The sequence below is a fragment of the Coenobita brevimanus genome, chromosome 93, assembly GCF_032717465.1.
Source record: "Coenobita brevimanus isolate Jiangsu-jjx chromosome 93, ASM3271746v2, whole genome shotgun sequence".
Lineage (NCBI taxonomy): Eukaryota > Metazoa > Arthropoda > Malacostraca > Decapoda > Coenobitidae > Coenobita > Coenobita brevimanus.
The window spans coordinates 26429243-26445224 of record NC_137046.1 but is presented as its reverse complement, the minus strand read 5'-3'; the positions used below and the strand labels follow the sequence as shown (position 1 = coordinate 26445224).

Genomic DNA, 15982 nt, shown 5'->3' with positions numbered 1-15982 from the left:
GCTGAACTTGAGCAAAGTTGCCAAAAATTGTTCATCCCTTCATGTCAGAGTGATTGTCCTCTAACTGCCCCATCTACATCCTTCATTCTTATTCATCCATCCATCCATCTTCCAATCCTATGTCACCCCATGAGGAGCGTAGGAGTCTGGGGCTAGGCAAGTTGGTCCTGACATTTAAGATGAGAGTGAGTGACCAGCCTCTTTCATCCCTGAGTGACATTACGTGAGCAATGAACTCCAACTGCCCCATGGATATAAACCTACACAGGCTCAATCTGCTTGGAGCACCTTAATTACCCATTAAACCACCAAGTGCCATAATTTGGTTATATGGTTACCACCCAGTGTAGTAATGGTTTCCTGGTGTACAGGCAACCATTTGGCTTGTCACTCAGTGTAGAGTTGCCCATAGGCAAAAGGAAGAGGAAAGAATGAAGGAAAGAAGGACAGAAGAGGGAGTGTTAAGTCACCCATAGGCAGAGGAAAGAGTGAAGGAAAGAAAGACAGAAGAGGAAGGATGGAAGAGCCTTCATTCTTATTGCATGCAGTAAATCACTTCTTAGACAGCAGTAAAAAGAGTGGCTGTAAATATTATGACTAAATAAAGAATGTAAAATTAATGGTTGCAGGCAATTCTTGCTTACGTCAGCGGCGTGTGTGTACACCATTTACATACATAAGCCCACGCAGCTACCACAAGAAGAGCCTTCATTCTTATTGCTTGCAGTAAATCACTTCTTTATTTAGACAGTAGTAAAAAGAGCGGCTGTAAATATTATGGCTAAGTAAAGAATGTAAAATTAATAGTTGCAGGCAATACTCGCTTACTTCAGCAGCGTGTGTGTACACCATTTACATACATAGCCTAAGCCCACACAGCCACCACACCTAGAAACTGCCCAGTTTGCCTTACTCTTAACTTGCTACTTTGGACCCTGATTTTTTTTTTTTCTTTCTTTTTTCCCCACCACTCACTCACTAGTTATTCTGAACCTTTAATGATTTTCAGCAAGAGTGTTTTAAACAGTATTAGGCTGCAAAAAAGGTGTCAAGGTAACATTCTTTCACACAGAGTCAGACCAAACAGTGAATGAGATCTTGAATGAAAGATATACTGTATTAATGTTTCTTCCATCCATATCTGATATACTGTAGTGATAAAAATAAAAATCAGTATTAGTTCAGTTTCAGAGTGCAAAAACAGCTATACAGTATACCGGTTCAGTTGATCATACTCGTTGCAGCACTATACTCGATTTTTTCCGGCTGATGATCCACTTTCGTGAACGTGACACCTGCGCACTCCAGCCGCGTGATTGGTTGGTTTCAGTTTCATACCTGAAGTGTCATATTTACAAAAAAAACAATTGTACCTTATATTCCAATTCTCATAAATGCTGTTTTGCATTGTCATTGTACTATATAAACAGACATGAAACAAGTTTGTATCTGTGCTTCACCCAGACGGACAATGAATTTGTGGAAGTTGTATTTGAAGTGAAATATTGTTGTAAAAGGTACAGAGTTGTTGCGTCTCCCTATATTTTTTTAAGCAATCAACGCATCTGGCTGGGTAAGTGCAGATTAAAGGTATCTTAATACTTAGCCACTTGTTACATTAGATAATAGTACCATTCCATGTAAATTAGCAGTTGTGGTGGAAGTGGGGAGGTGAATGGAACAGTCCCTACAGAGGAGGAGGGGGACACGAAAGACGGCCAGCCGAAAAAAACAAGTTGTCTCGTCTCGTAAGATGTCAAACTCTATTATGGATCACACCTACTCCATTGCTTCAATACCTTCGTCCATATTACTGTATCTGCAAGTATATATATCCATAAGTATATGTATTTATTTATTTATTAGAGATGCAACAACTCTGTACCTTTTACAACAATACTTAAATTCAAATTCAGCTTCCTTATATTCATTGTCCGTTTGGGTGAAGCACAGATGCATATTCATTTCATGTCTGTTTGTGTAGTACAATGACAATGCAAAACAGCATTTATGAGAATTGGAATATAAGGTACAATTTTTTTTTTTTTTTTTTTTCTAAAAATGATCCTTCAGGTATGAAATTGAAACCAACCAATCACAGGGCAGGAGTGCGCAGGTGCCACAGTCACGAAAGTACATCATCAGCTGGAAAAAAATCGAGTATAGTTTCTCCCCCAAATTCAACCCACAGTAGTTCAAATCCAGCTTTTATAGATTCTTTTAAGAGTGGAGGATGTCTGTAGTATGTTGTGATTTTTTTTTATTTTTTTATTCTCACACACACACACACACACACACACACACACACACACACACACACACACACACACACACACACACACACACACACACACACACATGCACACACACACCTTAAATGGTTTAGAGGATGAAGTGCTAGAAATGGTACAGCAGGGAAGGAAGGTTGCTGGTTCACTGAAAACACTGATAAGGAATAGGGAAGTGAGTATGGAAGTAAAAAAGTTGCTGCATGACAGCATTGTTATCCCCGCTGTGACATTTCAAAGTGAAACTTGAGCCCTGTTGAAAGGATGCGACTCAAGAGTGAGAGAAGTGGCAATGATTTCATCTGAGCAGAGTGTGTGGAGTTACATGGAGAGATGGACAGACAAATGAAAAAGTGAAGGTGCATTGTGGTGTTGATGTGAATAATTTAAAGTGAGTGAAGAGAAATACTGAGAATATAAGAACATAAGTAGAGAGAATAACTGCAGTAGGCTGGTTGGCCAGTGCTAGGCAGAGAAGGTTTGTTTAGCCATGTGAAAAGGATGGAGAATGAGAGACTGACTACAAGAGTGTATGTGATTGAGATGGAGGAGGAGGGGGAAAATGAAGATGAGATGGAGTGGAGAGATGTGAGAGAGGGGTGTGTGAGTTGGAGGGAGGGCAGTCAAATAGAAGAGGACAGGGTGACCTGGATGTGTTTTGTTTTTGACCACTCAGTGTATTAAGGTGTCTGGCAATAGAAGATAGCAAACTAGATAAATAGAATAGTAATACATTTGCCTTTTAGGACAGTATAGCTTCTGTTTATTATTCTCAGAATACATTGAATGATGTGAAATGTTATGGAATAGGTATTTTATGTAAGTTGCCACTTATGAGGATGATATTTTAATTGTGTATGAGTAAAGATTGTGGAAAGTATTAAGAACATATGGGGTAAATGGGAAGTTGCTGAATGCCATGAAGAATATGTATAAGGGTGCTGAAGAACATATGGAAGTTGCTGAATGCCGTGAAGAGTATGTATGAGGGTGCTAAGGCTGCAATGAATGTGGATAGCAAACTGATTGAATTTTTCTATTTGAAGGTTGGATTGAAACAGGGATGTGTCATGTCTCTATGGTTGTTTAGTCTGTATATGGATGGGGTTACATCAGAGATACAAGGTAGGGTAGTGGATGTTGGAGCGGCCAAAATGAGAGAGGGCAGTGTTTAGAGACTCCCTGCACTGTTGTTTGCAGATGATCCTGTGTTGTTAAGTGAAGATGAAGAGGAGCTTCATGGCTTGGTGGATGAGTTTGGGAGTGTGTGTAAGAAATTTAATCTAAAGGTGAATGTGGGGAAGAGTAAAGTTATGATCTTTAAGAGAAATGAAGTCAGTGGATGTACAGTGAGGCTGGATGAGGAGGAAATGGAAAATATGAGTGTGTTTAATCCCTGTAAGGTAACCCTGAAAATCAGATATCAGGTAACTTGGGGTCTACCAGACCCCAATTTTTAAAAATTTGGCAAAAATTGATACAGTGGGTTTATTGAAATATGTATTTTTACACAAGTTCTACAACTATTTGGTTAAAATTTTGTGGAAAACTTATCTAAAATTTTCTTATAAAAAAAAAAAAAAAAAAATTACAAACACTTGAAATGTATACATCCATAAATGTAATGGGACAGCTCCCCAGCTGAGAGTGATTCCCTAGTTATCAACCACTGCCTGGTGTTGACATGTGAGCAAAGTATGTTTTTTGACAGGGATAAGTCCCTGTGTTTGTAAATAAGGTAAAATCTGGAGACCCCACCAAAATAACACATCAGGTAGCCTGGGGTCTGCTGGACCCCAAGGCTGTAGTAGAGCAAAAACTAATCAAGATCAAGAAAAGTCCTAATAACCACACTCACCCCTACTAGACAGGAAGGTAGGGGGAAAACCAAATCCCACGACCTTAAATTATTATATGGCATACACAAAGAAACTTTTGGTGGGGTTTGACAGACCCCAAGTTACCTTACAGGGGTACTTGGGAAGTATGATGGGTAAGGATGGAAGTTTAGAGGGTGAAGTGCTTGAAAGGGTTCAACAAGGAAGGAAGGTTGCTGATTCCTTGAAAGCAGTGATAAGAAACAGGGAAGTGAGCATGGAAGTTAAAAAGTTGCTACAGGACAGTATTGTGACACCAACTCTAACGTATGGAAGTGAAGCTTGGACCTTGTTGGAGGGACAGAAGTCAGAAGTGAGAGCATTGGAAATGAGTTATTTAAGAGGAGCATGTGGAGTCACATGGAGAGACAGACTGACAAATGGGGACGTGAAGGACGTTGTGGTGTAGATGTGGATGTGATAGGAAGTGTTAGGAGAAACACACTGAGGTGGTTTGGCCATGTAGAGAGGATGGAGAGTGAGGGACTGATGAGGAGAGTGTATGTGAGTGAGGTGGAAGGGGGCAGAGGGAGGGGAAAGCCAAGGATGAGATGGAGGGATGGAGTGGAGATGTATATGAGAGAGGGGTGTGTGAGCTGGGAGCAGGGCAGTGAATTGGAGAGGGACAGGGTGACATGGAGGCGATTTGTTTGTGGCCACCCCCTATGGGATTAAGGTGTCTAGCGATAGATAGATAGATAGATGAGTAATGTCATAATGCTTGTAATTAGAAGGATGCAAACATGTGTTAAGTGCTAGTGAATTTCTTTGGAAAAAATGGTGCTTTTAAGAAGCAGGAGAACTGACTTATTATATTATTATTTTTATTATTATTATTTTATAGGTTGCCACTGGAAGTGATGTTGAGACAGTGACGTCAAGTGTATCAGGACTGAACATAGCTGAAGGGTCCGGAACAGCAGTCACAGTAGGATCAACAATCCCACCCCCTACGGCATTCACAACAGCATCAGATTCTCATTCAGCATTTGCATTAGCCACAGCCAGTGTTGGTGTCACTGAGGGTTCACCTGTGTCAGCCACTGCTCCCAGCATCCCTCCCCCAGCAGCCTTCACTCCCACCTCTCTGCCACCTCCAAAAGAACTGCCAGCTAACTTCACGTCTTCCGTGGTACCTCCATCTACAAGTTATAATCCTCCTATGGCACCTCAAACTTCTAGCTGTTATTCTGTGCCTTCCTCAGGCTCTCAGGTTCCACCATCATCAACAGTTCAATCCTCGCCAGTGGCTCCATCAGTTGCCATGAATCAAATCACAGCAGGAGGGGAAGTGCCCATGCAGACTTCCCCTACCTCATACTCCCTGAGCCCCACTGTTCCCTCCGGTTCAGTTTCTCAGCCTAGCCCACTTAGAATGGGTGGTGCTCCAACAGTCCCAGTTACAGCAAACCACCCTCAGGGGCACTCTGAAGCCAATATTCCTGTTGCTCCAATACCTTCTCCTTTGTCACCGATGCAGGTTCCTCCAATTAACCAGAGTTACTCATCAACTATACCTCCTCCAGTTCCTCCTCCCACATTCTCAGGTAAGCTGCCATTTTATTACCAGTATCTTAACAGAATAGTGATAGAGTAAAACGGGGTAATTTCGCCACAGGGTAGTTCTAATTCCAGTTCAAAGGCCCATAACTCCCAAACTATTGAATAGATTTGGCTTCTGTTGGGCTTAGGTTTTAGACGAATGCCGACCTAACAAGGTCATATGAAGTTTTGATGTTTCAGGTTAAAAGTGGTTCGGAACTGTTTGTTTTATTCTCTCTCTCTCTCTCTCTCTCTCTCTCTCTCTCTCTCTCTCTCTCTCTCTCTCTCTCTCACACACACACACACACACACACACACACACACACACACACACACACACACACACACACACACACACACACACACACACACACACACACACACACACACACACACACACACACACACACACACACACACACACACACACACACACACACACACACACACACACACACACACACACACACACACACACACACACACACACACACACACACACACACACACACACACACACACACACACACACACACACACACACACACACACACACACACACACACACACACACACACACACACACACACACACACACACACACACACACACACACACACACACACACACACACACACACACACACACACACACACACACACACACACACACACACACACACACACACACACACACACACACACACACACACACACACACACACACACACACACACACACACACACACACACACACACACACACACACACACACACACACACACACACACACACACACACACACACACACACAAGAAGTATAACTTTCCATATAGATGTGTAGACCTGTGGAATAGCCTGGACAAAGAGATCGTCCAGTCTAAAAAGTTAAACGAGTTCCGAACTAAATTTGACTTATCGAGAAAAAGAGACAGGACCCTACGAGCGTAGCTTATTTCCTGTATATCACAACTAGGTAAATACAACTCGGTAAATACATACACATACTACCCTGCCGTGCACTCGTGCAGTGGGAGCCCCCTCTGACCAACATACCAATAGTGAAACAGTCAGTGAAACAATGATGGATGCCATCGACGTAAAGTTCACCCAGTACAGTATATGGCCTAGGGCCTGCTGTATGGTAGCCTAGGTATAATCAGTTGTGTATGATATGTAGCATGGTATTATAACAATAATAATAATAAATATTATTGTAATAATAACAGTAAATAGGTTGCAGAGAAATTACCGTTGGTGTGATGGTTGCGGAGAAATGGGTGGAATATGTTATGAATGTTTTGAGAGTAAGCGATAGGATATTGGTAGTGAAAATTCTGTTGGGAAGAAAGATAGCTGTGATTATATTGGCATATGCTCCACAGGCAGGATTGGATGAATCTGAGAAAGATAGATTTTGGGATGATTTAATACGTGTAGTGGGTGGCATGCGGGATGATGAGATAGTGATTTTGGGAGGGGACTTAAATGGTCATGTAGGTGAAGCAGCACAAGGTTATGAAGGAGTGCATGGGGGATGTGCATATGGTCTAAGGAATGCAGAAGGGGAAAGGATACTCGAGTTTGGGGAGGCAACGGACATGATTGTGTGCAACACATATTTTAGGAAAAGAGACAGTAGGTTAATTACGTATGAGTCTGGGGGAAATAGCAGTCAGATAGATTATTTTCTGGTTAGGAGGGCTGATAGGAGGTTAGTGAGGGATGTTAAAGTTATAGGAAGTGAGGAGTGTGTGCAGCAGCACAAACTATTGATTTGTGATATGGTGCTTAAAGAACAAGTGATGAAAAAGAGGACTTATGTACCTAGGAGGAAAATATGGAAGCTGAAAAACCAAGTAGTAAGGGATGCCTTCTGTAGCGAGTTGAGGAGAGTGGTGGCTGAACAGGGAGCTGTAGACAGAGGCGTTAATGAACAGTACAGAGCCCTCAAGAACAATTTCTTGAGAGTTACTGATGTAACAGGTGGCTGGACAAGAGGACCACCAAGACATAAAGTAACTTGGTGGTGGGATGAGGGTGTAGAAGCTGCAATTAAGGAGAAAAGAAGGCTTTTCCGGGAATGGAAGAAGGGTGGTAGCAAAGAGGAATATTTGGCTGCCAAGCGTAGGGCTAGGAGAGAGGTATACAGGGCAAAGTCTGAGTCACAGAGACAATTACTTGATAACCTAAATCATGGGGAAAGGAAAAATATATTTAGGGTGGCAGGTCAGGTGAAGAGGGATAATCGGGATATCATAGGTGAGCAGTGTGTGAAGAATGATGAAGGAAGGGTAGTGGTGAACAGTGAAGATATTAAAGATGCATGGAGAGAGCATTATAACCGGTTGTTGAATGAGGAGTTTGACTGGGACAGGGAAGGTTTGGAGCCAGCAGATCCAGTGTCTGGCCCTTGGCCTTTGATTGATACTGCTACTGTGAGTGAGGCAATAGGCAGGATGAGGGTGGGGAAGGCAGCAGGTGTGTCTGGGTTGACTGCTGAAATGTTGAAGGCCTCAGGCGATATAGGGGTGAGTTTAGTCACTGACCTGATAAATAGGATTATTTATGAGTGTGTTGTCCCAGATGATTGGCTGAAGAGTGTAATTGTAAATGTGTATAAAGGGAAGGGTGATGCCCTGGAAAGAGGAAATTATAGAGGTATAAAGCTTTTAGATCAGATAATGAAGGTAATGGAGAGAGTTTTAGAAGGTATGATTAGAGAAAGAGTGAATATTGATGAGATGCAGTTTGGGTTTATGTCAGGTAGGGGGACCACTGATGCCATATTCATTGTTCGACAGCTTCAGGAAAAATATATTGGTAGGAGAAGGGATCTTTATTTTGTTTTTGTTGATTTGGAAAAGGCCTTTGACAGAGTCCCTAGAGAGGTGGTGGTGGGCAATGAGAAAGCTTGGCTTGGAGGAGTGGCTGGTGGTTATGGCCATGTATGTGGGTGCTCACACCCAGGTGAGAGTGAATGGAGATTTGAGTGATGAGTTTTCCGTGAATGTTGGTGGGCATCAGGGGTCGGTCTTGAGTCCCATGTTGTTTATCATGGTGCTTGAAGCCCTTTCACGTGACTTTAGAAACGGACTCCCGTGGGAGTTGTTGTATGCTGATGATTTGGTGTTGATTGCAGAGAATGAAAGGGAGGCGGAGGAAAGGTTTAGGAAGTGGAGAGATGGTATGGGGCAAAAGGGTTTAAGGGTAAATGCAGATAAAACAAAAGTGATGATATCTAGGGTTGGTGGCGGTACTGTCAAAGACGAGGGAGAATGGCCATGTGCAGTTTGCCACAAGGGCGTGGGAAGTAATTCCATCTTGTGCGGTGTGTGTGATAAATGGGTGCATAAGAGATGTAGTGGTATCAGAGGTAGACTGCGAGATAATGCTGATTTTATGTGTACGGCGTGCCGGGGTGAGCAGGTGGAGATCGTCAGACGTGAAAGGATTGAACTTGCTGGTGAGTCTCTTGAGTGTGTGGAAGAGTTTTATTATTTGGGAGACATGTTGTGTGCTGGAGGTGGGCCTGGAGCTAGCTCTGTGGCTAGGGTGAGAAGTGGTTGGAAGAAGTTCAGGGAGCTCTTGCCTCTCCTGACATTGAGAGGGCTCTCTCTACGTGCTAAGGGGTCTTTGTATGCAGCATGTGTTAGGAGTGTAATGCTGTATGGCAGTGAGACCTGGGCAGTGAAGGAGGAAGACATTCGCTGGCTCAGATGTACAGAAATGACAATGATTAGGTGGATGTGCAGTGCGTCCCTGCGTCCAAGACCTGGAGGGGCTGGGTTTACAATGGAAGAGTTGAGAGGTAGGATGGGACTGGAGTGTATTGGTGTTGTGATGAGGAGAGGTAGATTGAAGTAGTTTGGACATATGGAGAGGATGGGGGATGATAATTGGGTGAGGAAGGTGAGAAGTGTTAATATTGGGGGTGGGGTTATGAGGTGTAGACCGAGAAAGACATGGGACGAGGTCATTAAGTGTGACCTTAGGGTTAAGGGGCTGAACAGGGAGGCTGCAATGGATCGCGCAGCATGGAGAGCCGCCATTAGGTGACCAAGGCTGACACATGCAAGCATGTTGGAGCCTTTTAAAAATGAAAACGAAAACGAAAACACACTTGTTTAAAATATCTACGTCATGGACTGAAATTTTTTTTTTTTACAAAGATGATTATAGGTATCTTTAGCAGAAGGGCTGAATGTGTAGTTAAAGCAATAAAAATGTCAATAATCCATATGTGGTGGTTTGTATCAGGGTTGGTGATTTTTTTTTTTTTTTTGAAAAATCAGAAAAATAAAAAAATGATTTTTTTTTATTTATGCAATTTATTTTATTTTTTAATTCAATTTTTGTGTTTATTAAATAGCTAATATTTCAAAGCAGTATGCTGAATACTGTTAACTTCATGTCCTGTCTATCCACTGATGGTTCAGGCTGAAAGTCACTGCCTAGAATCCAGATACATACCTGTTCAAGTCCTGTCTCTGCACTACTGGTTAAGGCTGAGTTGCCAGTGGTAATCATGACAGCATATTTCAAAGCTGATTATACTGCCACACAGAAAAATCATAAGCTGATATTATTGTGACATGGCCTTAAGTGACCAAGCTTAGCCTGCCTAGTTTTATGGCTTTAGTTTTTTATTTATGTCTCATTATTTCAAATGTACAAATAATTTCAGTACTTAAGTACACAAATATAAAAATATTTTTTCTCTTATACAATGTAGCAATTTCAAATAGCACCATTCTCCAGAATCTGCTAACTTAATGCTTAAGTATCTGAATAAATGAATGCCAACACAAAGTTATACACAACTTTTATAAACCTTCAGATTTTATTTTTGTTAACTTTTAGAAAAAAAAAAAAAAAACAATAATTTAATTACATGATTAAATAAGTTTAATTTAATCAGTGCAGACCCTGGCTTGTGTTTAGCAAAAACCACCGTTTATGGCGAAATTATCCTGTTTTACCCCATTTAATAAGTAATGTCCTCAGCATTACTCCCCCATTGTAATGAAATACAGTAACCCCTAATGTATAACATACCAAAACCACCCCTTAGGAACTGTAATGTCTATAATCTTTATCATTCATTCTTGCATTCATTCATCATCTAATCCTATGTTGCCCCATGAGGAGCATAGGTTTCCGGGGCTAGGCCAGTTGGTCCTTACATTTAAGATGAGAGTGACCAGCCCCACTCATCCCTGAGTGCATTAAATGAGCAATAAACCTCAACCACCCCTTGGATATAAACCTGCACAGGCTCAGTCCAATTGGACCACCTTAATTACCCACTAACCACTAGGCACCATAATTTGGTTATATGCTTGTCACCCAGTGTAGAGGCACTTGTAGGCAGAAGGAAGAGGAAAGAATGAAGGAAAGAAAGACAGATGAGGAAGGAAGGAAAGAAGGATCTTTGCCATATAATAAAATACAGTATATTTGTATGGTATATATAGTATGCAGTTCTGTTGCACCTCAGTTCTCTCAGGCTTTCCCCCGCCCCAGCCTTATGTGGAAAGGAGGTCAGGATAATTACAAAGGTGATGATATACATACTGTTTGTATATGGTATATGCTAATTTGATTTCAGAAATGGAAATAAACTATAGTACAGAGTATATATTGTAATATATCTCTGTATGCAACAGGTCAGCTCTGCAACTGCCTTCCTTAGTCTGTTTTATCCTCTGCCTGCGACCTTTAATCTTTTAAACACATTGTATCCAAGCACCTCAGAATGATCGGATCTTGATTTTATTTTTCTTCATACAAACAGCTGCAGGTTTCTATTGTATTTCCTTTCTTTGCTTAATCAAAAGGTAAGCATGAGTACCATGCCTACATTCAGTAAGGCTAACTTCCAAACCAAGTATGCTAGCTACCCATCCAGTGGGAATCAGTAATAAATTCACTTATAATGAAGTCAGTAAAATCCAGAGACACCCATTTTGCAAAGCAAATTTCCTATACTGATATGTTTTTCAATGCAAAGAGTGTCACACTGGGCTATTGTTGGGTTGGGTTGGAGATTGGAGCCTGCTGGATTACCCTTAACCCCTAAAACGCGGATCGTCGCGTTTGCGACGCTCGGCCAAAAGGACAGGTGTAATTTTAGTAAATTTTGAATAACCGCGGGCAAGCAGGCTCCAGCTGGTATTGTCTATCAGTACCACCACCCTCTAGCTACAACTAGCATACTTTACCTTTGTACTACTGACCTCAGTTGTTGCCAAATATCGCGTTTTCCCCCCGTCCCCCCCCCACCACGGCCCGGCCAGCCTGGCTGTGATACATGGCAGCGCTCTGAGCGCTCAGAACTGTAAATTTGCACTCTCCTCTCACAAGCAGTTTATGCTACTAGGAAACGCTTGTTTCCCCAGTTGTAACACTAGCTTTTTTTCTCACGGTTTGCCTCTGTTTAGCGTCAGTTTACTGCAGGCTTTCAAAGTGACATTATGGCGAGTTCTAGCTCTTCCCAGTCAGTGCAAGCGGCCGACAGGAACGAGAATAAAGTGGCGGACGTAAGGCAGAATAAAAAGCGCGCCGTGGTGATCTTTTGGGAAGTAATATGATTGAAAATAATGTAGTATACATGTTTTTAGCTGTGAAAATGGAAATGTTTGTTGAGTGACGGGAAGACCGCAGCCACAGTGCATGTCGGCCGTACGCTCCGTTGATTTTAGCCATATTTTCAGTGCTTATTGTACAAATACGGATTCCTAACTACCTTTACGTTGTAGTATAAAGTTTACTGTGACAGAATGAGGCTGTGGTAGAGGGGAAACCGGGTTGCTGGAGGTGTGAAAGTGAAGATTTGGTTACCCAACTTTGCAAGTCTCCACAAGTCCTTGGATAGTCCACGAAGGCTCAACACCTGTCTCTGGAGAAAGCTGAATGTAAGTACTATCTGCCATACCAAGCATAATGTTCTAGGGTTAATCTCTGATTTTTGGCAAATATTTTCCTACAGGTACTCAGACCGCGATACAACCCCGCCACTCGGGGGGGAACGACTGTACACAGCCGCGTTTTAGGGGTTAAACACAACAGTTGCAGTACTAAAGTATTCCTCATTTACCACAAAACATGATCATCATCATCATCATCCTCATCATCATCTGGACCTCCTTTCCCACCCTAGAGCAGGGTGAGGAGTAGCAACATCCAGACAGCCTAAATTTGCCCAATCCAATGGGCCATGCTTCCATTCACTCATCATTCAAGCCCCCGGAATTCTGACTTTATCTGATACGCCAGAAACTTTCACCACATTCTGTAGCTTCACATAAACTTTCCCAAAAATGTGTGTTATTGCAAGCCAACCTTATGATGTATGCATGTACTTTCACAATATCCATTAATATAGCACAACACCAGCACAAAAAAATAAAATATAGCTAAGAAAATCTGTCCGTGGTGGCCTGTGGTGCTCGAGTGGTTATTACTAGCATTCTGGGACTTCCCCCACTTGGAGCTAACAATAGATGCGTGTCTGAACATGAATACATAAGAAAAATTGACCTTAACACCAGTGGAATAACTGAGCCTGATGTTGGTATCCAAGGTTCAGGACCTGGGGAAGACAGTGCTAAGCCGCAACGATTTTCTGACTGGATTATTCAGGCAAAAATGGATCTAACGTCCACCTAGCAGAGTATAAACACCTTCATGTCCAGCATGGTCAGTCAGTACCCTTTATAAAATGGGATTTTCACCCTTGTTGGGGGCATTTTTTCACATGATTCATTATTGTACTAGTAGAAGAGGGTTTGGGGAATATGTTGGTGTACTTAACTCCAAAATGGCCGCTGTGGTGGACAAGAGGTTATTCCACTCAGCGCCTCACATAATCTGTTAGGAATGGCTGGAAAAAAAAATGTTATGAATACATTTTCACCTTTTTGATATAAAATATGTTTATGGTAGTTTCGAGTTATTTTTTACGTTATCGTTGTGCCCATGCTTGGAAATGAGAGCGAAAGAGTTGAATTTTCAGTCCTAAATGAGAAAACTGGACGTCCTCCAAGGCTAGACTCTGCCACGGGAGAATAAAGTGGAGGGTCAGTCCGATTAGCAATAAGGAAGCTGAGTTGCAACTTCCCGCTTTCAGACCACGAGCATGGCTAAAAATAGAATCATAATGCAGTTTTAGAACTAAGAATAAGCCTGATTATTACGAATACAGATACAAAGCAGAAATAAATACGTTTACTGACGGGGGAAAACGTATTTTTTCCGTCGTAACATGTTCATCTTTCTCTATCATTTTACGTTCATCTTTATCATTTTACCATGTTCTACGTGTCAACAAGTGGGTTGGTGGAGGGTTAGTGTCCCTCCCTGTAAAACAAATAACTCAAAGTCAAACGGCCACCCTTTACGGGATTATGGCGTCTGGCAATAGATAGATAGATAGATTTTCACAATATAGTATATATTGCTGTCTCGTAAACAGGGTGGTTGTGTGTGTTTTGCAAGGGAGGAAAAAGATTGTATTTTCTTTTCTGTGTGGAGATAATGGGTGTAACTATGTGTGTTTAGGCATGGCCACAAGTGAAAAAATCGTACATCCACTCGTCACGACAGCAGGTGGTGAACTGACGGATGATACGTGAGAGGGCGAAGTCAAGATCAGTCTCATGTCCCAGATTTTCGTTCACTTCCCGAAAGTTTTCACAGTTTTCTACAAGTTGCATTGCATCAAATGATCCAAACCTTTACAGCAAACCTGAGCAAATAGGTAAAGATACCAAGACAAAAATGTATTTTTCTGTTATTATCATCTTTTTTGTATGTGCCTGTATTACTTCATAATCGTAAACATGTGGTTGTGTGAGTTTTGCAAGAGAGGACAAAGATGATATGTTCTGCCTGGGTCGAGATAATGGGTGTACTGTAGTTGTGCTTGTTAAGGCATGGCCAGGAGCGATATAATCGAAAATCCACTTATCACAGCAGCAGGCTCTGAACTGCTGGATGGGGTGTATGGGAGTGTAGTGTAGGTCAGTGTGAAGACATTCAGAACGTCCATTTACTTCCCAAAATTTTTTGCAGTTTTTTACAGGCCGCGCTCAAACGACACCGGCAGCCATTTATCGGATAAACGTCATTCAACGCCGGTGGCTACGGAGGGGTTAAACTATTCCCTTCCTCAGCCGGGATTTGAACCTGGGTCCATTAGGACTGCAGGCTGCTTCTCTACCGATTCAGCCACCGCCTCCCCCAATATATTACACCCACCTCAAATTGACTTAGGACATACACACAGAATTGCTATGAGAGAGTCGTCTGTCTTTGCTTTGTATTTCTACCTCTCCCAGGTGAATTTTTTGGGCAAGAAGTCTCTGGCAACTACTCTGGTGTTGGCGGGAGGTGGTGAAACACTCAGCACGTCAGTGCATGCCCGGAAGCGAGAGTGGGAGTACAGTATATGTTTCTGTTGCTCCGAGCTTGCACCTCCTTCTTTTTTCGTATGCATTACTGTTTCCCCTGTTATTTTCCTAGAGTTGAGTTGTCATGTCTGGAAAGAACTGCTCAAGGGATGAGAGGGTCTGTATCATTGCATGGAGGCAGGACGAGGTCCCTATCAACACAATTTGTGAATGTACTGGACGCGCAGAGTTGACCATCTTGAAGATTCTTGCTGCAGCCCGCGGCCTGCCACCTGTTGTCGTACCAGAGCTCAAGCATGGCGGTGGAAAGTAGAGGACGACTTCCAGAGGTACAGATACGCTTCTGAAGAGGAAGGTAATCTAGAATCCTCGACTGACAGCAGCAGAATTGAAAAGAATGCATCCCCAGCTGTTACAAGACGTCTCAATTCAAACTATCCAACACCGCTTGCAGAAGGAGCTGGGTTTTCTAAGCCGCACCGCAGTCAAGAAACCCCATCTCACTGACCGCATGAAGAAGCAGCGCATTCAGTTTGCCAAGAAGTATGCACACCGGACATCGGATGAGTGGAGAAAAGTTATGTTTTCCATTGAAAGCACATTTCTTGTGTTCCAGGTGCATTCTGCCAAGGTTCGTTGCCCTGCCTCCCATAGTTGATATGACCCTGCTTACATGGTGCCGACTGTTAAGTACCCACAATCAGTAATGGTATGGGGGTGTTTCTCAGGTGAAATGGGAAGGGGAGGACTCTACTTTCTTCCTAAGAACTTGATGAACGGTGACCGGTACATTCTAGTTCTGAAAGAGCATTTCTTAAACTTTTTTTTTGCTATTCATGGGTGCAACTTTTTCATGCATGATT

At 42.4% G+C, this 15982-nt stretch overlaps 1 protein-coding gene across 1 annotated transcript in view; it reads left to right on the top strand.

Moving 5' to 3' along the window:
- The window catches only part of Grasp65 (Golgi reassembly-stacking protein 2), a 133650-nt gene that overhangs the window by 109613 nt on the left and 8055 nt on the right, over window positions 1-15982 (top strand). The window contains exons 6-7 of the mRNA XM_080282379.1: window positions 5010-5313; window positions 5413-5712. Coding sequence (XP_080138505.1) covers window positions 5010-5313; window positions 5413-5712 — 604 coding nt within the window. The remainder of the gene's footprint in view (window positions 1-5009; window positions 5314-5412; window positions 5713-15982) is intronic.